General features: G+C 40.7%; 1 protein-coding gene across 3 annotated transcripts in view; it reads right to left on the minus strand.

Annotated features, from left to right (window-relative positions):
- Positions 1 to 10: 10 nt before the first annotated feature.
- The window catches only part of ERG (v-ets avian erythroblastosis virus E26 oncogene homolog), a 63,173-nt gene continuing 35,410 nt past the window's right edge, over positions 11 to 27,773 (minus strand). The window contains exons 3-10 of one of the 3 annotated variants that reach the window (XM_009891325.1): positions 18,408 to 18,559; positions 14,584 to 14,787; positions 13,552 to 13,632; positions 11,406 to 11,477; positions 6,054 to 6,122; positions 5,631 to 5,687; positions 3,746 to 3,793; positions 11 to 987 (exon numbers count right to left, since the gene is read on the minus strand). In XM_009891325.1, coding sequence (XP_009889627.1) covers positions 467 to 987; positions 3,746 to 3,793; positions 5,631 to 5,687; positions 6,054 to 6,122; positions 11,406 to 11,477; positions 13,552 to 13,632; positions 14,584 to 14,787; positions 18,408 to 18,559 — 1,204 coding nt within the window. In that variant the 3' untranslated portion in view covers positions 11 to 466. The remainder of the gene's footprint in view (positions 988 to 3,745; positions 3,794 to 5,630; positions 5,688 to 6,053; positions 6,123 to 11,405; positions 11,478 to 13,551; positions 13,633 to 14,583; positions 14,788 to 18,407; positions 18,560 to 27,773) is intronic. The other 2 variants (XM_009891326.1, XM_009891327.1) reach the window with 2 other exon arrangements.

Genomic DNA, 27,773 nt, shown 5'->3' on the forward strand with positions numbered 1-27,773 from the left:
CCCCCCCTTCCCCCCTCTTTTGTAATGATTCATATATTGTATGTTAGGTCACTATAGACTTATCCTTATATTGCTGTAGTATAGTCCCAGTTTTACACTAGCAAGATATCAAACTTTACACATAAGCTTATCAACTTTTTAAGACCACTAGCTTTCGTAGGTTTTCCTTATCATTTCATGCTTTTACCTACAATAGTCTATTGTTGTTTGGTCCACAGAGTCGATGCCCATATACATTACATTTTAGTATCTTAATACTTCTTGAATAACTCCTTTAAATCCCTTCTACAAAGAGTCTTTTTGACATCTATTTTTTAATGTGTTTTTTCCCAGCCAAACCTTCACTTGTCTCTTTAGGCACTTGTAATTCATGTACTCCAATAGAGTTCATTGCAATTCATGAGGGACTGTAACCCAGCGAGAAGTGTCTTTGTTTGCTTTTTCTGGTGATTCTTTTTCTCCCCACTTAGTAGTAGGTGCCAAGATGAGAAGGCATATGAGCAGCTGGCAGCCTGGTGTTGGGGTAGATACCTCCAGTTGGTGAATTCCAGTACGGATTAGGGGCAGCAAAAAAGCTGGACGATGTTACAGGCAAAGCAGGGGGGTGAGGGGCTACAAAGTTCATCTTCTGAGGGTGCGCATGATAGGAGCTCATGTAGGGGAGGTCTGATGGGTATTTGTACATGGACGATTCTGGGGGGTGAGGCTGGAGAGCCTGAGCGATTCCGTGGAAATCAAATTTGTAGGCGTAGCGCTTACCATGAACCTTAGTCATAATATTTTTATCGTAGTAGTAGCGAAGCGCACGGCTGAGTTTGTCATAGTTCATGTTAGGCTTGCTTTTCCGCTCCCCCCAGCGTCGAGCCACTTCGTCGGGGTCGGTCATCTTAAACTCCCCATTGGTGCCCTCCCAGGTGATGCAGTTGGAGTTGGAGCTGTCTGAGAGGAGTTCCAGCAGGAACTGCCATAGCTGTATCTGCCCACTCCCTGCGGGGGGAAATGAAATAGAAATGTCAGGACTAGTGACTAATAATGTTAAGACATCAATTCTTCCAGCCTCTCACATAGGACCCTATTAGGAAATGTTGCTCCTACTTCTTACTCTTAACTAGTCCCCTTTCTCCCAGCCTTGTCTCATGAAATCCTGAAGAGCAGAGATAATGGTAATGTGTCATGTTTTCCCTCATCTGAGTGGCAGAATGCCATTACATGGAGATTTAATAGTTACCTAATGTCATTCAGTGTAGACAATTGATGGGGAAATAATACAGCACTCATTTAGGAAACTAATCTCTAAAGTTCAGGACAAACAGCTTTCACTTGCGTAACATTTTGCTTGTTCTCACAGCATTATGTTGCAACTAAATGTTCTCTGCTATGGAATAAGCCTACACAAAATGGAGAAGTTTAGAGAAAGCTGGGCTCGTGCCAAACCATATCATCCATTTGCAGCATTTGGGGAAATGCAGAACGGAAACTTATTAGCTTGCTGTTGCACTGCATACAACCATAGGGCAAAACATTTGCAAGAACAGTGAAAAGGTCCATAAAATACACTCTTGTCATCATTCTGTGTCAAACAAGTTTAAATGATTATTGAAGTAAAGACTTAAAAAGTTGTTGTTTTTTTCGCACTCCTCTGCCAATTTAATCTCAAAAATAAAATAATTAGTCTGCTGTCAACTTTGCAGAAGTCTGTTACCCAGAGTTATAGGAACAAAATTTGACCATTTTAAGCAATTGAAAGTAGATTTCAAAGGGCCTTGCCACTGATATTCATGTTAAAAAGCTTAGCATTTCTTAATAAAGCAGCGCTGAAATGATGCAAAATACAGCTGAAGCAGCTTGCAAGGCAATCTGTTTCACAAGCACAATGTCAGCAGAATTTGCTAACCAGCTTGTATGTGCTAACTTCTAAGTACATCTCTGACCAGGAATCGGTTGGGTTTCTTTTTTTTTCCAAACCAGATATGTGGGTATAATAAACAAGCTTTTCTTTAGAAAGCTTAAAGTAGCGAATTATAATATCAAGCTAGAGTAGCATCTGAAATCCATTAGCAGTTTATACTTCAGTGCAACTGAAACCCATATTCGTTTAAATTATATTTATCCAAACTATCCTTAATGAATTTCTTCTGTTCCATTAACATGCATTACGTAAACAAACAAACAAAAGAATCCATGGTATGAGCAAGGCATGCAAGTTTTAATACATGAAACATAACAAGAGGATTAGCCTTTGAAAATCAATAAACAGTTCAGCACTGGACAAAACACAATTTTTTGAATAAGCAATCCAACATATGTTCTAACATAAACACTTGCCTTCCAAATGTTATATAGTCCTATGAAAATAAATGGTTGCTGTCAATTTCCTTTTAATGAGAGAGTAATTCCATCAATTTATAAACACACAAAAACATGTTAAAGCCCAGGAATGATGCTGTGCAGGAATTCCGTATCCAAATGTTAAAAATGTTTCCCAATCCAGAACAAGTTAGTGTCTTCCACAGTATTGAAGGATACCAAATAGACACTTGACAAAATTCTAAAAGCCAGGGTTTACTAACAAATTAAAGGGAGGTAGGCCCCCGCTTCCAGTTAAGATCAGTGTCACCTGGAAACCCGCTGCCTTAGGCCATTTGGAAAATCCTGTTCTTAATATTTAATTGCTTTCCTATGCCATGCAAAACTGTTTAGAAAGTAAGCTGATCTAGAACTGTGACTGATGTCACTTGGAATAAAGTGAAAGGAAATGGATCTGTATTTTGGCCATTTCACGCCTTAAAAAGCCACACAACTGTTGTAAGAAGAAATATTGTTACTGGGGGTTGAGGAAACCTGCAATGTGGAATAAAGAACACTGTGCTGTGCCCTGTGGCTGTTAAAGCAAGGGAAATAGGAAGTGGCAGGTACAATGTCAATCCTTTGTGGCAGATTATGATGTTGGTTATGGTGCTGTACAGCCACAGTGTGTCCTGTGGACTCAGAGCAGCAGCAGTAAAATCTGTGCAGTCAATCACAGAATCAGTGTTATTAATTCACCAAGAAGGTTCCATGTCTTTAGCTAAAATATGCTACAAACCCCAGTCCACAATGCACCCCACTGCCATCTTCTTAAAGTGGAAGAACATTTTTGAGGTGTCTAACCCAATTATTCTTTGCAAATAGATTATGCTTTCCTGTTTTTCCCCCTATTTTTTCTACTTGTCAAGGTCAGCACGGCACTGTATTGTGGATTAACAGAACCTGGGACACACACGATGCAGATCGGTAAGAGACTCATGCCCTAGATGAGATATGTTGCAGCACTTAACAAAATCCCAATGTTTAGGCAACTGAAGCGAACTCCTATTGATATGAGGAGCTCAAATACTTCCAGTGAGGTATTTGACTGACTGAATGTAACCACCTACTCCAGGATGATTTGAATAGCTCTCCACGGAGAGCTATATTAACTATGTCTCCAATTAATATCATGGGAAATAAGACATGTAGCTCATATGTAGAGCTACACCTACACTAAGATACATGAGTTTATGTGTCTTAATGTGTGACCTCAGTCCCACCCCTGTGTAATTTAGAAACCTAATCCTGCAACACACTGTGTATCATCAACTCCCACTGAGTTGTACAGAAGAGTGATAAAATCAGTCACATCCCCTTCCAGGTCTGGCCTTAAAGCTGAAGTGGGGACACTACCACTGAAGAGAAATTCCCCTAAATCAGCAAAATCCCTTCTCACCTGGATTTGCAAGTCGGCTGCTGGTCGGTCCAAGAATCTGATAAGGATCTACAAAATTGTGAAAAAAAAGATTTTAAGTCATGTAACAGTGATGTCAAATATTTTAGGTGTACACTGCCTGATGGGACAGCACGCCCAACACTGGGGAAAGCCGTTCTTTTCTCTGCATTGCAGTATTTCCATGTTTTCCCTTAAAATTGAGTGTGCAAGTGAACAATTGCAAGGATACACGTTCGCCTTTTGTACTGTATTAGCGTGCACAAGCATATATTCAGACACACAATAAATTTGGTCCAGAAGTATTCTGATTCCTACTTAAACAAAGAACACATACACACAGGCACCCTTTGGTATTATCGACCCTTGCAGCATGCCAGGCACAGACAGGTAATGGGGGTGAGAGTCCCCTCCGCAAAGGACTGCCACGAAACATTACTAAACGCAATTTTCTCTCTTCTTGTGAGGCCACATTTCCCCACACGACTGCTAACACTTTCTGTGCCAAAAGAGCCTCTAAAACAGGGTTGAGAGTGCATGGCTGAACCCAAGCAATGTGGCTGGGTCTATTCTTTGTCACTGGAGTCCAGTGAGGGATCCCCTGTATTAACCTTGCAACTAGGGTTTTCAGAAGAGCCTGCGTTGGCCACACAATGTCTGTAGCATCTCATTGTTTTCCTCAAGGGATTCCCTCAGGAAATGAAAACTTATTTTGGCCTGAGTTGAAGTACAACAGGAAAAAGGGAAGGCTGTGACAGAAGTACAAAAGCCAAAGCCATGGGCTGCAAGCACAGCCCCTTGCCCCTCGCTGAACGACCCTGTCGCTGGGCTGCCTCATCTCCGGACAGCTGCTCTCAACGGCCACCAGTTTTACAGCCAAGAAGGCAATCTGGTTACTTTCCTTATACATTGAAATAACCTGTGCAGCTCTCACACAGCTACTAAACGGTCCTAAAGACTTACATAAATCACCAGTATATTTCTTGAAAGATTCTCATGGTTGGAAGGCCAGATTAGATAAAACGCTATTTGGGCAAAAAGCAATATAATACTTCCTAGGCAGCATTCATATGAGTTAATGAGATGTAGTCATGTGCACAGTCTTATTTAGCTATAAGAAAAAACAGAACAATGATTTGAAATCCATGTGATAAAAACAGGCTCAGGGTCTTCCGAGCTAAGATTATCATCCCAATCTCTTTTATTTCCTATTTCTACCCTTTTGCTGTTAACAAAAGCCATAACTGACTCAGAATCTCTGTAGTGCTTTCTAGCTACCTGTCCAAAACACAGTCTAATTCACAATAAGGGATTAGGTCCTACCCCATAGAATAGCTGCTTTGAAAACACCAAATGCACCCATTTTGCAAAACCACTGGTCTACAAACTCATAAACTTCTACTTTCTCCTCAGTTTCCGAATAGACTAAGAATCCTTTGAATTTTCCTGTTTAATTCAGGAGCCCAATCCAAATAGGTTTCTGTACGCTGTAATCCATTTTCCGTTCTTTGCTCATGCACATTTTCTAAATGCTTGCATTTCAACTACTGTGGAGTGTATGGTCTTTTGACATCCTTACCTTCCACCTTTGTCCCTAAACTGTACATGGGTACTTTGTTTAACAGCTTTTTCACTCTGAAAGGTCATCACTGCCATTAAGCATTACTAAAAGCAATTTTCAATTGCCATGAGAGCCTTCATCTCCAATCCAGATGTAGAGCCGATTCATACACGTCTGGGGATTTAGTGGTCACCAGCTGGACATCTCATTAGTGGTCTGAATCAGATGTTGCAATTTGCTTCTGATTGGCAGGTGAGAGCTGTCCTTCTCATCATGTTCAACAAACCCTGTCACACCAAGGTATAACTCAAACAAAATGATACCCACCTAACTGAGGACGCTGGTCTTCTGTTTTAGGAACTGTTGAGGATGATGGCTGAGTAGCTGAAAATAGAAAAACCCATGTAGTTACTTTTCTAGTTTGGAAGATGGTCATCAAATCTGTGATAGATCACAGGCCTGGGAATCCTGCTGTTCACCACTCAATGATGGTCACAATAGGATTTAGCTTTATAAGACCATATGGTTATGGACCTGATGAAGCCTGAGTTCAAGGAAGGATGCGGCTGCCCCAGTGACTCCACCCAGTATTGCCTATACACAGCTAGCAGGCTTTCCAGCCCAAGCACAGGTAAAAATCCTCCAGAGCTGAATGTTGAAGTAGCTCCTATCAGTTCAGTTCAGAGTCTATCCAGGTTGCACCAGATGTGCATTAGGCCCACAGGTTAGACACCTACAGATGTTTTTTACCTTTTGACTGAGGACTGGGGTGGGTGTGACTCGTCCACGCGGATCTCCTGGCTTGCTCATAAGGCAAATCTGCAAAGGAGAAATACACTGATTCATGCAGATATGGCATAAAGTGTTTATGTCCATGAGGGGCACATTTCTAGGGAACCCACTGGAATGGAAAAATTACTGAAAGGACAGTCTTTGTAAAAACCTTTATTGTATTTATTGTCTCCAAAAATAATAGCACCACATTGCCCTCTGCATTCTTCTTTAGATGTGCCTATTCTTGTTAGATATATGAACTGCACCAAAGCAGCTGATACAAATACTCTATAAAGTCCATAATTTCCAAGGATCTCCAAGACCAATGATCCCTTTGGTCTCATTCCTCAATCCAGAACACCAAGGAATGTCACACGCTGCACATCATGGACAATTTATGCTCCTCTTGGAGGAAAAGTCCCCCAAGAGGTCAGAGCTCAGTTTAAGCATAGACTGCGTACCATTCCCTCCCAATCTCAGCATATAACAATATTTTAAGACTTTAGCTGATTTAATGTGCCATTCTTTGTTAGTCTGTTGCTGTTACCCCTTGAGATTGATCAAATCTTATAGCCTGAGTTTGAGAGTTCCCTTTTCTGCCACCTGGGAATAGGCAGAGATATGTGAAATAATAAAGTCTTGGTTTTGTCTGTTGGAGGTTCCTCTAAACCATTGTTGTATGTTTGTGTTTGCACCAGCTCTCATTGACATCATGTAGTTTGTTATGCCCTCCCTGTGATATTATTCCTCATGTTTGCAAGTGCTCTCTTCCTCAGATGAACCCTCTGGTCTCACTCTCATCATTCAGAAGCCACACTTTTGGGATAATTGATTGCTGCACTTTGCCAATCATCTCACTTGTTTCTCTTCTACTAGCCATTTCAAATTATTAATAATTCTTCTTCCTTCATTTTCCCTTCCACTCCCCATTACCCTCACAGATCTTTAGAAACATAACATGTGAAAACAGTGAACATACTTAAATGTTAAACATATATATGTATACGTATTTCTTCCAAGAAGTGGAAAGCTTTTTTCCTGCTTCATCTACTTAAATAGTCCTTTCTGCTTCTTGGGACAAGCTCCTTAACTTTACGTATCTGAATTTTTGTTTGCCTTTTCTTTCATTTACTCATTACTTCTATTTCGTTTACATGCTTTAGCATATAAAAATGAAGAAACTAAACCATAAAAGCTTTCTTCATAAAGTATATGTTGTGAATTCCAATGTTTGGTTTACCCTTTGAAATCTTTTGCAGTTGCCTGTGCTTTTCTATGGCTGACTTTAACACATTAACTAAAATTGCTGCCAAAATCCAAGACTTATGTAGCCTGCTCAGGATCTCAGGAAGGTAGCAGTACGCACCTGGTAGAACTAAGCTGGTGCAGATGATTTGATTCTTAACAGTGCTTGTGCTTTATTTTAGAAATGATGATTGGAAATGAAACCAGTTAAGAAGTAAAGAAACAGTCACAGACTGGCTCTGTGCAAAACAGATGTATCTCTGCCCATTTCCAAGCACTATGAGCAGACGTATCAAATGGAAATAAAGCGTAATGTGAAATTTGCAACCAAATTGCCTTTAATTTATTTAGTCTGTTTGGCTTGAGGAGCAGACTGGCACTACCAGTACTGTCGTCTCCCGGAATCTTACACCTCAAAAACTTTGCCTTTGCTGAGATAGGCAATTTATCTTTGTATTACATTTGAATAACTAGTGTGTTTTTATCCCTGATTTCTTGAGAACTATTCCACAATCTCCTCTCCTCTCCTTCTGCCTCCTATTTGTGGGTCTGCAAATTATTAGACATCTGTACACTGATAGGGCTGTGTGCTTCTACTTGGTGGCACTTCCAGCCTTGAAATATATTTGGTACAAATTTAGTACTGTGAGAAAACTGTTTTGCCTTCTAACTCAACACATCATAAGATGGTTTTCTGACTACGCCCTCTCCATTAAACGAAAAATCCAGTTATCAGCCTTTCTTGAAATAGCGCAGAATTCCAACTTCATTCTTAGTTCAGTATTGTGCCTTGATAAACATGTTGCTATCCTAGATAAGCAGATCTGTTCTTATTCATACGATATTAGTACAGCATGTCCTTATCTTGGATAGATCTTTGATGGCAATGCTCCTGTTGGATGAGACATGTAGACAAACCCATATTAGGTCCTCCTGAGCTCCTGATAGCTTTATTGTATTACTTTCAGCTTGCTGAAACCTCATGTTCTGTTGTACAGGTGACTTTGTCAGTGCAGTTCATTACAAGCCCTGCTCATTTCCTATTTTCTATTGTAGCACCTTAACAATGGCAATGCTTAATTACTTTCTCCAGAATTGCATCCCGGGATTTGGCTAATTCCCATTTAAAATTATTTACTCCATGCCCTCTCATTTTTGACCTTTTTCATGTCATCAAGGGGTTGTCCCCAGGGTCTGGTATTGCTCTCACATGGAAAAGCTTCTTTGCAGTCTAGTTGAAATGTGACATTTAACTAAAAGAAAAGCCATAGAAGAAACCAACGAAATAGTTTATTGAGAGAAAACTGAATTTCTGAAAAAAAAAAAAAAAAAATTCTTTCTGACTGAAAATTCTGATTTTAATGTTTGTCAACTTTCAATTGTAAAAGATAAAATAATATTTTCAAAATCACATGATCGTTCGTTATAGGAAATGTTTAGTTAGGACACACCAGTTTGCACAGAAGAATAGAGACACCCCATATCCAAACTGCAACTCCCACAAGGAATTGTGTCAACACAGGAAGATGCTTTTGATGTTGTCATAAAGCATTTTGTTTTGTGTCACTGTAAACATGATTTGGGTAAAAATGCCGAAATGAAGGACTCCCCCACGTCTGATATGTGCGTTTTTTTAGAACTTTTTACTTCAGAGAAAACTAGTATTTTATTTTTCCATCACATGTCAGAATGAAACAAATATTGAAATCATAGAATTTCTCATGATATAAAAAAATCCAGGTTTTGCTCAAGTCCAGTGGAAACATACCCATAAATAGTATTCTTTCACAGCACACTCATTCTAGCCTTTGCCTGAAATCCTCTCAGTTGGCATGGTTATTTTCTGCAGGACACCTGGGTCCCTCTGGTCTTATGTTACATGTTCATTTTTGTTGGAAACTACTGAGAGCTTCAGGCATCCAGTTTTACATTGCATAGTTGGTAATTGTTTCTGTAGCTATGCTTCGTCTTCTCATCTATATTCATGTCCAGATTTCTCCATGCCATTCAAAGTTCCTGGGTGCTACTATAACCCTTTGACCATGAGGGCCACAGTCTGCTCTAATGTTTCATGAAAATGTCCAACTTTTTTTTTAAATATATTTTCTTCTAATACTAAGACTAAGTAGGTACTCTGTGACACTCTTTATTTTGATAATTATATCAGGTTTCCTCATCCCCAGACCCTGAGGTGAACAATTTCAAACTTTTATATCCTTCAACATGCTTGAAAGATTTTCCATATTCCCATGGCTTGCTCTAAGTGCCTTCTAATTCTGCAAATAGCCTTTTTGATAAGGGATGATTCACGCAGCTTTCCGTACAAGGCCATACTGCTGATTTATTTAACGGCACAGCCAGATTTCCCATATGATCCTCCGCTGTGTTTCTTCATTTGCTTACTTTTTTTTTCACATCGGCTAACAACTAGAGCAGTGCTCTAGTTCACACTTCATTGTGCCATAAATAAAGATGCCTATGTTAAGTTCTTCTTTTATGAGTGAAGAGGGTTAGTTTGAAATCAGTAAGATATGCAAATAACTTGTGTCTTTATCAACTTGTATTTTCAGCTGTTAACATATTCCCAGTTTGATGATCTCTAATGAGGCTCTGGGCGCCTGTACAGGAATCCATTAGAGTAATCTCTGCTTTTAAGTAATGACAAAATCATATGTCATTTCTAAGTTTTATACCAAATTTTATTGTGTCCTTTTTCCAATTACTAATAATTACAGATCATGGTAGAGAATGCTAAAGCACTCATGACTTAAGATGCCCATTACTTAGTCTTTGTAACAGGTTAATCAGCCAGTTCTTGATCTGTTAAAATATTTTGTTTCTTACGATATACTGATTTAACTTTCATTGTAAATAGTTGTGGGGCACTTTGGTAAATGTCTTATGAAAGCCAAATGCGTGCATTGGATGATGGGTTTCCTTTCTATTCACTATGGTGTTGCTATAGACAAATAATTCTAGCAGAAGAGTTTGTTTTCCTAGAAACTGAGTAGGGTGGATTTGATCATGTAATGGTCTGGTACCTGTTTCCCTATTTATCTTTTTAAATTATCAATTAACAAATCTGCAGACATGCACATATACATGTATACAAGTGTATATAAAAGTTACTTGTGTATAGTCTCATGGATTATACCCTAGAGCATTGATAAAAGATAAAATATTTGCTATCCAAAACCCCCTCTGGTTTTGATGAGAGAATGTATTTTTTCACAAGAGTTCAGTCAATTTAAGTGTATGTCCCTTCAGAACACTTGGATGTATGCCTCTGGCTCAGTAATGAATTTCCTTTAAATGTATTTTGCTACAACTCCTCTTGATGTCTCACAGTACTTTGCACTTATTATTGGAAAAGCAAATGTCCAGATTAGGTATTTTCCCAGCATCTTTAGCGGTGAAGGGTGATGTAAAGAAAATTTTTAGCTTCACAGCAATGTTCTCATCTTCTTTAATTACTCCCTTTAGCCTTTCACAAACCAGCACACCCACAATACTTTCATGGGTTTCAAACTTTTGAGCAATAAGAACTTTCTTATGTTTTGATTTTACTTATTTAGTCCCTTCAACTCACAATCAGACATTGTAGAATTTATTTGCCACAAACATAGACAGTAGATAGCAGGAGAAATGTGAATCCTGCATTTTTAGAGTACTTTTTCCCAATATACTTCAAATAGCATTATAAAAGAGGGTATTCTTGCCCCATTTTACAGACAGAGAGCTGAAGCACATTGAAAAGTGGCTGCACTGGGACAAAGCAACAGAACCAGTGAATGCAGCTCTGGTCTTCTGATTTTCTGGTGCTTTAAAAACTAGATAGCATTGCTTCAAAGACAGAGATATGTGGAAGAAACAGAAATTAAACTGCTCTGTTTAACCATCTCACTCTACACAACGATATATGCACACACATATATAAAAAAAGCATACGTATAGAATGTGTGTGTGTATACAAAATATAGCCTAATATTTATGAAAAGAGAGTTGAAGGAGAAAAAGAGCAAGATACTTCAAGAGATGAAATGAGTAAGATCACAGCATACAAAAGGTGGTCATTGTTCATACCTGGCCTGGTTGTAATTCTTTGTGTTGCTTCTGGATAAACTGATGTATTTGGAAAAATAAAAGTGGCACCTCCTAAAGAGAAAGAAGAAGACATAACACCTAAAGATTCATTTTCACAGTCCCTAAGTCCACTGATACTTCCCCTCCTGTAGTGTGTCTGAGTGAAGACTACGAATAATTACTTTCTATCTTAGGACTGTTATAAATAAACGTTAATTCTGATAGCCTTTGCATCTGTGTAAATCCATTCCAATTACTGGATAAAAGTCTGTGCAAAATCTGTGTCAAGAGAGGAGAGACAGGCTCAGGAAATCCCTTCTACGTTCCCCACAATCACCTCCACCTGGGTAGGTGGTTTCGTATCTTCTGAAATAAAACTTATTTGCCTTCTCTTCATTAGTGCACGTGCTTTCCAAACAGGTTCCTATTTTCAACAGAGTCTGAAGGCTTGGGCCAAAGCCTGTTGGTGTCTGTGGGAATCTTCTCACAGACTTTGGTTGGCTTTGGGTCAGACCCTCAGAAACCTCATTCTGTTGAAAAAATTGAAAATATTGAGTTTGATATAGAAAATGGTATCTCACTTATCTCAGGCATTGAAGTTGCTCTAATTACATCAACAGACTTCTAATGACCATCTCTAGGAACATGAAAAGGGTCACAAGGATTTGTGCAACTACTGCTGACTTCAAGAAGAACTTGTTTCTAACTTTTTTGGGGTCCTTTGAAAATCCCACTCCAAAGTTCTTATGCCACCAGAACAACTAATTTTCCTTATGCTGATTATCAGCATGATATTATTCACACTCCCAATGACAGAAATGCAGACAATCTTATTTTGGTGAAATGAATTTCAAAATATCATTGTCAGTGCACACATATAGAAAAAGATAACACACAGAACTGCTGAACAACACTTGGATAACTGTATGTGGAAACTGCTTGGCAAATTAGAATCTGGAAAGCCAGAGATGGAAAAGACCATCGAGTCCATCTATTTTTAAAAAGGGCTTAAGGCTTATTCCAAACCCCATCAAAGTCAATGGAAATTTTTTTTTTGTTGCTTTTGGTGGGGTCTGCAGCAGGCCTACAGCCCACAGCAGGACTTTATGTCAAGTGGCAAACATCTAAACTCAGGGAGAACTCTAATCTAGTTAATTTTGCTAGAAAACTCACTGCTATTTACCACAGTGAAAAACTAAATGAAATGTGAAAAAGGCATCGCAATCCAAGGTTTTATTTTCTTTTTCTTTTGCATTATCCTTTGTATTATCTTTTTCATTTCTCATAAAGAATTGTTATTTCTGGTCACTGTAGGCAACTAATACCCTCAGGCATGATCATGCAACGTTCCAAAAATCTTTAATCAGTATGTATACCATACGATATGTACAATTCCATGCCATCCTGTGTTGCACAACTGCTAGAGCAAGGTAAAATTTATTCTCAATTATTTTAATAATTATTTTAAGTCACATCCTGAAAGACAGATGCTTTTGAGGCATGTATTGTAGTGTTCACCTACCTACACTCAATACTTTTCTGGGCCAAATTAACAGAAGGGTGAATACTAACAAAAATCATTTTACATTCAGATCAGACTTAGTGGAAATTACAACATCAAACTTAGTGAAGTTTCCAGCTCAAGTCCTATATAGCTGACAAATGAGATGAGCCAACTGCCTAAACAGCAATTTTATTGAATTATATGACATATACTGCATGGGAGGGCAGACAGTCCCCATTCACCAGAGCCCAAAGCACTTAGGCAAGTGCTGAAGCACTTCTGAGCTCCACCAGCCTTCAAGGGATCCATGGAGTAGATCTGACAGTACAGTGAGACAGAACGAGAAAAAAAAGTCCTCAGAGATAAAGGCCCCGAGCCTGCAGTTTACCATGTGTCAGGGAACCCATTATCTTGTAGGACACAAGAAATTACCAATAAGGAGACCATTTTTGCACCATTTGGCCCTAAGTGATCTCACCTTTTTTCTGTGTGTCTGTCCATAAAACTCACACACACAGCAAGGTGAGGATACGCTTGTCTCCCTCCTGATTTACCATTTCCATTTTTAGCAAGCAACCCATAAAAAGGAATCCTGTGCTTTTGGAAGATGACCTCTAGCAATGGGAGCAGTGCCAGCATTACCTGTGTTTCTAGCATGCATTAACCGTGGAGAGTTTTGTAAGGCCTTATCAACATCATCTGAAGTCAAATGTGGAAGAGGAGCTACAAAACAAAACAAAAAGCAACACCAAAATGAAAAAAAAAATTGTGAATTATCTTTTTAAACCATATTTTCCCCTGACAGGATTGTTTGAATGCAACTCTACCAACAGTCAGTTTCAGTCTGCAGTTTGGAGGGAGGTGTGTGTGCTACAGCTTAAACTAGGGCATTCATTTATTCAACATTATGAATGCGTAGTATTTCTGACTGATTATTGACAGTGTGCGTGTGGAGAAGACTGCACCGCACTGGTGTTGCAATGCTTGTTGCTTTTTTTCTTAAAAACCATGTTCACTTTAACTTCTTTAAACTGAGGCAAACCTGCAAAATTTCCTCAAGCTTAGATGAAAGCCCTCAAGCCAGGAATTCACTAGTCCCTGCTTTTGCTTTGAAATGCTAGCCAGGTACTACAAGTAATTTGCATTTGGACTTCAGGGACTGTTCCTTTTTTCCATGAATTTACAGAACTTTTATTCAATTCAGAGAAATCTTATTCAGAGTAGAGCAAACTGCTGTCAGTCCTTAGAATCATGCCTGGAATTTGCTTTATGAATCAATGTTTGCACTCTTGTTTAGCATTCTCATCATTAAAATAGAAAAAAATGAGTATGTGACCAGAAAAAACATTAGCACTGAATCCCATATGATTTTCTTCCTACAGTATGCTGATGAATATGCTGGGTTTCAATTTCATTCTTATCTGAGATGGACACGTAGAAATATTCCCTTTTTTCTTTGATGAACATGAGTGAAAACCAATTGAAATTAATGGAAATCTTTCCACCAAACTCAAGAGGCTTTGGATCAGGCTCCCTACTATGTTCTTAGGAACAGCAACATTTGCAACAGACATTTGAAAACCCAGCTGAGTGTATCCACACCATTAAATCTAAGGCTGATATCAACCACACATTGATTGTAGCCACTACCATAATGACAGAAAACTAGCTTACTCTCTCTGAGGTAGTGTAGGTGTGACAGGAGGATATCTGCGTTATAGCTTGGGGTAAGTCTCTGGAAGTCGTCTTTGGTCATTTTACACAGCTCCTTCCCATCGATGTTCTGGAACAACAAGATATCCACATCCGGGAGACCGTACTCCTTTACTGCCCATTCCAGCCACTGGCGTACATGGTCTGTGCTCCATAACGTAGGATCTGGTGGTATCACAAAGCATAAAATTAGGCAGAGAGGGGAGAGTGCTGATGTGCTGGACTGGTACAAAATAAATGCAGACCACAGTCAAACTGCAGAGACCTTGATCCCCTGTTTACTGACTGCTGGAGATACATGAAGAATTAATTTGTCCTGTTGAGTGCAAAGGAGAATAACTGTCTATGAAAAACTACTAGGGAAGAGCTGTGAGTCTGAGCTCCTTCTCCCATTTAGTTGTTTTGTGTTGTTATTTTTATGCACTATTATCCACAGATTAACATAGGCTCCTGTCCTCACGCAGAGAATACTCTTTAGAAAAGTATTTAAGAGAGCACACCAACAGCACTGCCTCTTGCATCTGAACAATTTTCGAAGCTCTCTGTTGAATTTGTATCTCTGTTCAATTGAAATTTCCACTCAAGTCTGAAGTAGCATTTCTTGGGCATAGGCTAAATAAGCACTCACAGATTTGGCTAGTTATTTCATAAACTGGAGTGGGTCTTATTAAAATATTCTGCATTTCCTTTCCTAGACTGCTGTGTTTTACTGGTGTACATTGCTACACCTGCGTGGGTTTTTACTTACTATCTGAAGTATCAGCAAAACCATCTGAGGAAAAAAATAAGAACTAGTGCAGATTTTTAGCAAAACATAAGGTCAAATACCTTGTGTTTTTGAATGAATCCTTGATTTTAACTGAAATGTCTTTTTTGCCTCTAAACTCCCCCTTTTCTATTTCTCTTGCATTCTACTTTTCCCTGTTCTTGAGATATAGTAAGCACTGTCCCTAATGACCTGTAATGCACCTCCCCATAATGGAAGACAGCTCCTACTATGAAGAATTTGTACTTTTTGAAGAGAAAATAATAAAACTAAGGAGAAACAAACTCCTTGAGAGTTTATGCCTTCCACCCGAAACAATTCAGCAATAACCTGAAGACTGAGAATGGAGCACACAGAGGTCAAATGGCTGTACTCTGTCACATACAAGTCTGTGGAAGGGCTAGGACTTGAGTGACAGTCTAAATAGCTTTTCTGTGGCTTAATTCAGTGCCATCCCCTCTCTTTTGACTGTTGTTCAGTATGGTTTGAAAGAGGTGGGGACTTCTTTCCGTGGGCTAGGAACTATTCAGTCTGTCATGCTGTTGCTCACTCCCAATCCTTCACCCACTAGTGCATCCCCTTTTCTGATGTTTCTTTTGGCATTTTAAGCCCTTGAAAGTCAGAATATTTAATTCTATGGAGCTTCAGAGAGTTTCTCTATTCACCTAAGTGCACCAAAAAACACTTAAAAGAACTCCTCCTTCTGGTATGAAACACATAGCAACCTACAGAGATGCAAATCCGGTTGGTAAACCTAGTGTCTGGATGAGATAGTCCACATCTATAGCAGAGAAGTCCAACAACTACATTCAGTTTTGTTTGAAGTAAACAACCAAATACCAGGAAGTTTACCAAAACATTTTGATTACGCCCGTAACTTTTAAATGCTTCTAATCTATGATAACGAGAAATTTACCACAGCTGGAACTGTGAATTTTGCTTTTTTTTATTGCCACATGAGCTGCACATCTGCACTTGGGTCACAACAACCTCACACAATGCTACAGGCTTGAGGAAGAGTGGCTGGAAAGCAGCCTGGTGGAAAAGGACCTGGCCGTGTTGGTTGACAGATAGCTGAATATGACGCAGCAGTGTGCCCACATGGCCAAGAAGGCCATTAGCATCCTGGCTTGTATCAGGAATAGTGTGGCCAGCAGGCCTAAAGAAGTGATTGTCTCCCTGTACTCGGCACTGGTGAGGTCACACCGCGAATCCTGTGTTCAATTTTTCTCACCCCCCCGAAGAAAGACATTGAGGTACTGGAGCGTGTCCAAGAAGAGCAACAAAGCTGGTGAGGGGTCTGGAGCACAAGTCTTAGGAGGAGCGGCTGAGGGAACCGGAGTGGGTTAGTTTGGAGAAAAGGAGGCTCAGGGGAGACCTTATCACTCCCTACAGCTACCTGAAAGGAGGCTGTAGAGAGGTGTTACTTGGCTCCCACGTAACAAGCGATAGGACAAGAGGAAATGGATTCAGGTTGCACCATGGGAGGTTTAGATTGGATATAAGGAAAAATGTCTTCACCGAAAGGGTTGTCAAGTATTGGAATGGGCTGCCCAGGGAAGTGGTTGAACCACTATCCCTGGAATTATTTAAAAGATGTGTAGATGTGGTGCTTAGGGACATGGTTTAGTGGTGGACTTGGCAGTATGGATGGACTTGATGATGTTAAAGGTCTTTTCCAACCTAAACAGTTCTATGATTCTAACTGATTTTCACCCATACATCTCTTCTAGGGACCTTAAAATAGCACGGCTGTGACTGTGACAATCCTGTTCCTTGAATGTCGCTCAAATCCACCTCAAAATACACCTCCAGGAATACACTGAGAAAAAAAATCTTTCTGAGCTAACCATGCTAAGGGTTACTAGAAGACTGAAAAAAGTGCCAACCACCAAGAAGACAAATGTTTTAGAAGAACATTCAAATGCCATGAATTTCAGTGTGGTCTGCTTCCAGTTAGGCAGGACACTTCATTATTCAGTGCATCACTCTTCTGTGCTTCAGAATAGAACTGTCAATACCATTGCAGAGGATACTGCAACATATTTGTCCACACGTGTCTTGACAAATAACTGAAATAATCACAGCTTGCAAAATTGGCCACAGTTAGTACTCTTGCATGTCTTAGCAACTGAAAAACTGTAAGAATATTAAGCAACACAGCAGCAGCACAAATGTTTCAGACAGGCACATCTCTGCTGGAGAGGAACTAGCAGCAAAACATTCTCTTCTGTTTGCAGGTTTCAGGTGTTGTGTCTATGCTGTGTATATCCAGTGGTTTATGAACACCCACGTATGCCACGATGGTCTTTGACTTCAGAAATAAGCATGCTAATTATTTTGCAAACTAAGGCAACAAACCTTCCAGCAGAGGTTGTTTGGACGACAAAGCAAACAGGAGTGAATACCTTCTTGTTCAATCAACTGCTGAATCCCACAACCAAGCTTGCCAAGACTAACCAAGAATTTCTCAATTCCCTTATATTGCAGTGGAGTTGTCAGCTTGCTTATTAAAATGTTTTACACTGCCCAAACGCAGGGGATAACCTAGATAAATGCTTTTCACGCACTGTTTTATTTCACAGAAGCTATTCTGTTTTTAGAATGCTGAGGGCCAGACTGTATTTGGTATTTGCAGGGACATCGTGTGGTACAGTGATCCTTTCTCCCTCCCACACACCCTGCACCCAGTTAGTCCATGGTGTTAGGAAATGGAAGTGGCTCTTCATTTTTTCCCACTTTAGGGTGAAATACTTCAAAAGGACCTAGAGAAGTCATGTAAGATCTGAGTGCCTGTAATCAGCCAGTTCTGCTGCTGAAATGGGAAGAACAGGTTGAGGAGATGGCTTCACTAGGATATTTCTCAGCTCATTCTCTTAATAACCCTGGGAAATTGCTGCTCTTTTCTTCCTGATCACCCAGATCATATTGCCACTTTTCTCCACATTTTCTCAAATAATGTTAGTAAACTTAGGGGAAATACATTTTTTGCTTGAAATTTTTGTGTAGAAGGTCTAACCTGCTGGCACAATGACTCTTCGTTCATTGGTAGTCATATTTGGTGGTGGAACATGCTTCTCTTCCATGTAGTTTCCATAGTTCATCCCAACATTTTCTGAGCCGCTAACCATTTTCCCTCCTTTTGCCACGCTGCAGTCATCAGGAGAATTCCTAGACAGAGAAGAGAAGTGTGCTTCTATTATTATTCCAGTCCCTACTAATATCCTCAGCAAAGAATCACACTGAATGAAATGGAAAAAATGAAACTCAAGCACCAGGGTTGGGCTGTCACTGGAAAACTCAGTACCTACCACCCAATGACTCTCTTCAGTTGCCTAAGAAAAAATGACCAGCCTCAATGGACCACATATTTATTTCTATTTTCAAAGGATCAGGCTCTTACATGTCTCCAAACATATAAACACTAATGATTTATTTCCAGAGACCCAGCTAAAATGGAGGCTTGTTCATGAGCTTGCTGAGTCTGATGGCTGCAAGTACCTGTACTTCTCTCTCCAAACACCTCACAGACAACTCCGCAAACTTAGAGATGCATTTAATGTAAATCTTCTCAGGGAAAACTACTATTTGTTGTCATTGTCCAAGCATTGGACAAGGCTTGGACAACTTCCCATCTCCACTGCTGTCATTGTTTCATGTGGGCCATGCTCAGTTTCACTTTATGTCATGCAGTGTAGACACACTTCTACGTATGGCTTACAGAAAACGAACGTTTGCCAAAGCTGTGATTCAAAATACCACACGCATGACTGGAAAAACCTTTCAGCTCCTGACTAGCACAGTCTCCATGGTACTGTAGTCAAGAAATGGAAATCTGCAGAGGATCTGCAACCAGACACCTCTTTAATTTTGGCTTTGCTTTCTGAATAGAGTCTTTAGGTTTAACATCCCACAGGGGGTTCCCTAATGGCACTTTAATTGCATCACAGTTTTCTTTCTGGCAGACACAGACATATTTGTCCCTTAATTTAATGTCTACAACGTGTTTCATCAGAGAGAGAAAAATTGTTACAAAAATCAAAATAAAGAACAGAGCCATAGGGAATACCTTTAAATGTAAGAAGGCTGTTTGGCAAGGGAAGGAGGGTGTTAGTTGGGTTTTGGTTTCTTCAGTGATACTATATTACTAACAAGCTTTCTTTCAGTCCTGCCATTTAACTCCTGAAACTCTACTATGGTCTTACTAAACAAGCAGCAATCAGGTTGTGATGCTTCATTTTGGTTCCCTACAAACCAACTAATGTAATGTACAGTCCAGAGAACCAAGAGATGCTGCGAGACCAAGGCTCCTGGAAGCATGTTTCAAGATCTGCTCCCTGCCTCCCAAAACGTGTTTTACCCAGATCCTCTTGCTCTCCCCAGCTCAGAAATCCCAGCTCGTGCTGCCAGTGTTGGGCAGCAATGTCACTGTAAGCCCACCAGTGGCCAGAATACAGGTGTTTTCCCAGAAGAGTGTTGCTATTGTTATATATAATGCAGTTATAGTTCTCACATGTGTGTTCTAAAAAATAACTAGCCCTTGGAAAGCTGAAAAGATTTAGTATACATCTTAAATACTGAAAGTACATTTTAAGTATATCAGTTTTTTCCTATGCAGTGTTACTTCTAATTTTACCATGTTGTGTTAATGTATATATTTAAAAAAAATAACTGCTGATGGCTTTCAGTTTAAAAATAAAGGGTATCACAGAAACCATTCAATGGGTACTGTCATCCTCTTTAGCAGAAGGAACAGGGCCCTGAATGTTGCCTGGGAAATGTTGGCTTCACATACCTTTTTCAGGTATAAAATATCTTGGGTGCCGCATGACATATTACATATGAAATCTGCCTTGTGTAAAGGTCCTACAACTGCTTTGTCAGCCACAGGACTGATTAATAACCACAAGGGAAGATACAGTCAGCACATGGTCTTGCCTGCCATTGACTGGCAGTGAATTTAGCCTTTCCTCTCAGAACCAGAATACTCGGGCATTATTCTCTCAGGTTTAACTTTTCTATCGCACTACATACCTCTAAATATAATCCTGGGATGCAGCTTATTTCTGTCTAAACAGAGCTAAGCAAAACAAAGTAACTTTTTCTTTCAGACGTAAACATGTTGAAAAAGAGCTCTTGTGATGATTGCTTGTGACTAAAATGTTGGCTTTTTCTGCTTACCTTTAACAAATACAAACGGCATATATGCATAAGTTAGTCTGGATACTAAACAAGGTATATTTGGAAACATCATCCAACTCCCGCTTTCATACCTGTGCAGATGCCCACCCCCACTCCCAAGGTCAGTTATGTTACACAGACAAAAAAAAGAACCATTTGGCCCATTCACTCCCTTTTTAGGGATGTTTTTGGGAAACAGAGAGTTAGCAGCATCCTTTGGCCTAACGGGCACAGTTGCTTCATTTTGTTTTTCTGTGAAAAGGAACTTGGGATATAGGGACATCAAAGTCTTGCTGCTGACATGAAGTATCACATCAGTATTAGCCTACACCACTTCTATGGGCAATTGTGCATTAAAAACACTCTTGTAAACACTGAACAGTAAATGATGTGAAAGATCCAGTAGTAGCACACAGCTTTTGGCAATCTGACAGGGCTTCTGAGCTGGTTTTCTGATTCGAATATAAACAGACGGGGGTGGGGAAGAAGATCATAAATAAGTCATAACTTTTCATTAAAATGCAGAAGCAGATGGTTAAGGGTTTTGTCCCGTTAGCTTACTGGGTGGACAAGCAAAACCCCAGTTCAGCAAATCTTCTAAGATCATGCGTAACTTCAAGCATGTAAGCAGCTGCATGGGAGCTAAAAGGACTACTCAGGTACTTCAAATTGAGCGTGTGCTTGTGCATACGACTGAACCATTCAAATGGCTGTAATGGACTTCTACGGTATAGAAAGCAAAACTGAAAATGCAAGCAGACACTAGAAAATGGTATTTTTAGTGCCCAGAACAACAAGAGAGTGATTGTCTGCAAAGGCTTTTTTTAGGACGTTCTGTGAGTCTGCTTTATTTCTGAACCACCGGGGGAGCAGGGGCAGTGGAAAAGCAGATTTCAGAAAGCGTGCCCAGTGTAAAGGGTGCAGCTTTGCAATGATTCATCCTAAGCTCCAGGTCTGAAATGAAACATGATATGTTTTTCTTCACAGCTGCATGTTATTTTTACCCTTTGTAAATATACTGTGTTACACCTGGAATTTACAAAAAAAAAAAAAAAAAAAAAAGTGGAAAGACCACAATCGTGCTACCCAAGGGCACTTTGTCCAGTCCTGAGCTGATTCATCTCTTATAGCTGATAAATGTCTATTGAAGAAAGTATTTTCTCCATGGGTCCTTGGACCTGGAAGCCTTGCCTTTATTCAAGGTTACTTAGAATTGAGCTTATTTGACAGTTAAATTTAGCGCCCACTCCTACTGAAGCCCATTGGAGTTTTGCCAACTATTGACTCTGATGAAAGCAGATGTAAGTTCATAAATAAGTGTATGAAACACATTTTTTCCTCTTCACTATGCTACTATTTTCCCCATGTGACATAAAACACCTGTGTTGTGTTAAAATGCAAGGTGTCAGAGAAACACAGATTAGAAATCAGCAAAACTTTACATGATCTCTGTGACATTCCTGTAATATAAACCCTTCTAATATTTCAGAGGGAAATAAATGAGAAAAAATGTATTCTTGAAATATCTACATATCTTTATAAGTTTATTTAATATCCACAGCTTGGATAACTTCCTTACAGAGGCTACTTAGAGAAAAGGGGTCTCAGGAGACAGGTATAAGGATCTTTTTGAAAAGTTTTCCATGCATGGTCCCCATCCAGCCCATGGTTGGTCAGGTCAGAAGACACGCTGAGCTACCAGGAACTTTTCTTCTGTGAGGCTCTGGCGAACAAACCATGACACTGGCCTACAGGATACAGATTCCCCTCCTCTCCTCTCCTCTCCTCTCCTCTCCTCTCCTCTCCTCTCCTCTCCGCTCCTCTCTCCTCTCTTCTCCCATTTTGTAATGCCAGCGATCTGAGAAAAAGGGGAATGGCCTTATGTACAAGAGGGAGAGTTCTGCAAAGCCAGGTCGCTCAGGTAAATTGGGTGAACGTATGTAACTTTATATTTAGCCAAAATGGCATCATGTAAAGGTCAGCTCATACAGAGTGTATTGCAAAGCATGCTCAGGCTCACCTCCATTCACTGCAACTACTCAAGTTCTAGTGGATCTTGGTCAGTGCTTCCCCGCACCAAAGTGGTTTGTCACTAAAAATGTGGCCCATGAAGAAAAAAACAAAACTTCCCTGAGATTTCTTACTTTGAGGTACACTGCCGTTTCTTAAAGCACACCTGACATCCTTTAGTCCACATTGTCAGTTCAAAGGGTTACACAGCTGCAGCCCTAAACTCCCTTCCCTGCCCCTCTCTATACTCTCTTCATGAATCAGTGAGGTTCACATCTGCTGAGGCCTGCCACAGCAGTGACATGCAAAGAGGGGACCTGCGGATCCCCCTTTGGGTTCCCCTTTGGCAGCAATCACTGGGGACAGCCCGACCCTCCCTGGTGAGAAGCAGCCGGTGCTCCCCAGCCGCCGGAGCAGGAGTGTGGCTGCACCAGCAGCTTTGCAGAGCCCCAGGGGCTGCTTCCCTGGCACCAACGCTGATCCCCATGGGTGCTAAGTGAGACTCTGAAAAACACTTTCTTTCAGTGGTGACATCAGAAGCCCCAACACTTGCTTTGACGGAGCTCAGTTTCCACCACACACACTCATCATCCAGCACCACAGCTGGATGCATCTGCCCGGCTTCTTCTGTGTGTACACCAGGCCAAGCCCTGCCAGCGCACCAAGCCCTCTGCTCCTGTGCAGGCACCTGCCCTTAAATCTGCTGCATGAGCACCACCACGCTTAACCTGCGGAAAGGAAAACAGAGGTTCTATTTTCCCTTCCAAGGCTTCTTGTGAAAGCAGCGCAAAATTCCCTGTAGAGGACTCCAGCATTAAAATGCCAGAAAAAGCATGTAGGTTGAAATATCCCAGGGGTGCTCACACAGCGTCTCGCACAACTGCTTAGTGAACTGGGCTGGGGAGCCGCTTCCCCAGCAAGTACGCAAATAAGTAAATAAATGGGTGGGTGGGTACGTAACTCAGTGCTCAGTTATAACCTAAGTCACTCCCCCACCCACGTGGGGCAGCTGTGTGAAGGCGATGCTTGCCCACAGGAAAGGGGACAGCCAGGGTGGGAGCGAGCTGCCGAGGTCTGTTGAAGGGAGGGAAGCCCCTTGGGACTCGCACCGCCGGCTAAAGCTGGCTTAAGCTGAGGCTGAAGCCATGGTGACAGTCTGTTTATCTTTGCTATAAGGTGAGTGTCAAAAGCAGTCCTAAGAAGACAAAAGAAAAGAAAAACAAGGAAAACCAAAGTCCTCATTGGGGCATGCAGCCATGGAGGTGCACTGCTCCATGCTGGGCGAATGCAGGGGCAACCAAACCAGCCTTCAACAGCCCCAACAGACCAGGGCTGTGGAGAGGCTGGGCTTGGGGCAGCCCCATGCTAACACACACCCTCAACATCCCAAACAGGGGCAGATACTGGGGTGTGGGGTGCCCGAGGCTCGGTAGGTGCTCAGGGTTGCGTGGGGCCAGCCCAGGCGTCGCTCAGAGATGTCACAGCCTGGCATGTAGAGGTGCCTTCTGTTCCTCGCTCCAGTGAAAGGAGAAAGCAAACACCACATGCCAACGCATGCAACGTTGTTGGCTTTCTGCAAGCAAAACAAAAGATGCTTGTTTATTGAGTTGTATATGCACCAGCCGTTCATTTTCAATCAAACAATAACTTTTGCTAATTGAAACAATCTTTTCTTTTTTGTTTGTTTTTTTTTGTTTGTTTTGTTTTTTGTTTTTTGTCTAATTTTTCCCGGCTATCTTGCGGTCCACAGCTGCTTCAAGCCTTAAGGCCATCATGGCAAATTAAGGCAGTCAGCGTCTGGCTCACTAGAGGCCAGTCAAGCTATAAATATTACCGGCCTGGCTCTTTGTGTTCATAGTGTGGGGAAACAGCTGGTTTAAGTTTGACTGCACGTTGTCATTTCTCCATTAGTGCAAACACTTCAATATTTCTTATGTGTGAGGTTGGAGTGAAGAAAGGGAAAGAAGGGAAGGGGGTCACTAAAAGCCAAAGCTAAGAAATGATGTTCTGTATATACATAATTTACAATTAGATTGCTGCCTGGGAGAAGGCTGAAGTCTGACATGGTGATAGCTAGGCCAAAGCCACAATGACTTCCCAGTTGGCCTATAACTTTCAGGACCTATTTTCTCTTGTTTTTCTTTTATTATTTTTATAGAAATTCTATTATAATGGTAATGGATTACATTTCTCAAATTGTATTTCATTTCAAGAGCTTGTAAGGCTGTTGTATTTGTGGTTTCATAAAATATGAAATGCCAGGAGACAGGGCCCTTCCCAAACCACATATGCCTTCTTTTGTGGGCAGGAATCGTATAGAAAGCTAGCAAAGTAGAGCGTGCTGGGCATAAACATAAGTGACATCCTGTATGGAAACCGTAATCCCCCGTGTCTGTGGAATGTCTGCTAATCTTTGTGATGAGCATTATTGGGCTGTGAGGCCGACACGTGTCAAATGGTAAAGTCAATGATTACCCACTTTTCTTTTTCTTACTCACCTTCCACTTTGTCTTAGAATGCTATTCCCAAGCTTTAAATACTGAACCCCCCCACTGATACTACCCTGACCAAAAATATAACACCAACTAATGAAGGGGGAGAGGAGAAAACTCATCTCCAAATGTGCTGGGTCAGAGACAACCTACCTACCAACAGTGCCTGTGCTGTGCCAGCCAGGGGGAACACCACAACCACCAGCTCTAAACACTCTACACACAGTAAATACTGTACTGGAAATAACGCAGTAATGATAGCAATAGTCATAAATAATGACAGTGATCATAACTCTTGTGGAGTCCTATGTCATTATTTGAAGACTAATTTTATATTTCACCACCCATACGAGAGCTTTTGGTTGCTTAACACTTTTGAAATTCTGGCTATCCGCATCTCCCTCTTAAACTCCTGAAGCTAAGCACACAATTTAGGCATCAGTGGTCAATCCAAAATGTAACCATGCCAATTACAAGTGAACACATTATCCCAGAGTGGAAAGCTCCTTAGCTAGCACCTGCCAGCCCAGCACCCCCCAAAAAGCTGCAAAAAAGTAGCTATAGTACTGGTGAGCTAGGTTTGTTTTTCTCCTTGGCAACACGTTTGCCTCAAGAACAAGAGACAAACCATGTGCGCGCACACACATACACTAATGTTAAGCTGGTGGATTTTCAGAGCAAAGAGGAACTTCTTGAGGTAGTCACACATGAAGCCCTCCCCACATGGAGAAGATCCTGAATTTGGAATTTTTTCACTTTGGTAGGCAACCACTCCACCAACCACCCAGTCAGTGGGAAAAAAGAATATCAGTCTGAGATAACTAACACCACATCTTTTTACCCAAGATTAATGTTACTGTATATAGGCAGCTCTAATAAGCGCATTAGGAAAGTCATCCTCTTAAGACAGATCTTCCAGCTTTGCTGTGGACTGACGTAGGGGCTGACTCAAGCTCTGTTGGAGACAGAGGAAAGAGTCCCATTGACTGCCGTGGGTTTTGGACCACGCTTGTTGTTTAGTCTGAGCTGAGGTTTACCAAGAATACCAGGGCTGCATGCCGGTGGTACGCCACCAGATGTGGAAGGGATGGCACTGAGCCTCAGCCGCGGGGTTGTGCTCCAGGGATGGAAAAAGCCATGCCCTTGAAAAACAAGTGATGTCAGGGTGATTACTGCAGACCAACTCTGTTTCTCCATGTGTTGGATGCAAGCAAGGTGTGCAAATGCTCTGACGAGATCCACCAGTATCATACCACAGACTGGAGCATAATGCAGAGGTGCCTCATCTGGCTTAGAGTATGTCAACCTGGATCCTGGGAGGGGGATGTTTCTGTCGTGGTGGCAATACAGAGCTCCATATGGATGAATGCACCCTCTCTGGTGGCTGGGCACATCAGCTAGCACATGGCTAGATACCTCAAGTGCTACCCATTCAAATTTGCTGGTTTGTATAGCACAAAATAGCTACTACCACTTAAGAGACTTGACATCAAGGGAAAAGGAAAAAAAAAAGAAAAAGAAAAAACAAACAAAAACTTGAGGTCACTCAAGACTCTGAAAAGTCCTCCTGTGTGTCAGATGCACTCAACTCAGCTAGTACAGAGGCTCTTTGATGAAAATTTAGAACAGTAACATGCAAAGAAAAATGGTATTTCCCTAAAGAGCTAGCACAAAAGATATATCAAGTGATAATTTCATTCTCAAATGGCTTTCAAGCAACAATTGGTGGCACTTAAAACAACATTTTGCACATGATTAAATCTTAATGGCAAATAATTATTTCTGGCATTTCATTAAAACTTCTGCATAAGCCAAGCTGATGTTTGAAAACTTCTGCTGTGCTTTTACTGCAGCAAACTTTCCAAATGCTTTTTCAATGAAATCATCACACTGCTCATGGCAAGCGAAATTTATCTGTGGCCTGAATAAGACTCTATGTTCCACTTCAGTCTCCCTTAAAAAGATTCATTACCTACCAGTAAATGTAGTTCTTCCAAGCTACCTTTGTACAGCTCCACCCAAGGGCATGGTGGCGTCCCATGGGTGAGTGTATTCAGAGACCACTGAGCAATCCACAGATTTAAATGTTGTTTCAGCAGCACCAGGGCCTCATGAGACCATTGCTGCAGGAGAGAATTTCACCCTAAATGCGTAACATGAATTGCATTCATTCATTGTAATAGAATTGCTCATACTTAATTTGAAAAAATAAACAGAAAAGTAAGTAACAGTATGACATAGACAATCTCCAGATTTGTATTGTAGTGCTTTACCACAACAGGGTGAATCTTTTGGTCTGACTCAAGAGCAATAAATAGGAGGAAACGGTATTATTACATGCAGGTGAAAGATTGACTATACGGTGCCACAAAAGGTCTCATTAGATTTATGTACCCGGAAGAAATATAATGGCTGTATCAACATAATGGATTTGAAGAAACTCAATTTGATACCACCTGTGACAATCTGCATTATATATGCAACAACAGCAAGGTAAATGACAGCTTTAATTTAAACTTTTCTTGTTTTATTTAATTTAAGGTAGGCCCTCAGGCTACATTTTCTGGTGCTGTGCAGCAGGGTTTAGCTTTAAAAAATACTGTTATTGTTAAAGAAAATTGCATAGCTAATCCCTCTGCAGTACACTGAAAATAACCCTTTAATTTCATTCTGATGTTATTTCTTTGGTATTCACAGGAATG

The sequence above is a fragment of the Charadrius vociferus genome, unplaced genomic scaffold (assembly GCF_000708025.1).
Source record: "Charadrius vociferus isolate BGI_N301 unplaced genomic scaffold, ASM70802v2 scaffold298, whole genome shotgun sequence".
Lineage (NCBI taxonomy): Eukaryota > Metazoa > Chordata > Aves > Charadriiformes > Charadriidae > Charadrius > Charadrius vociferus.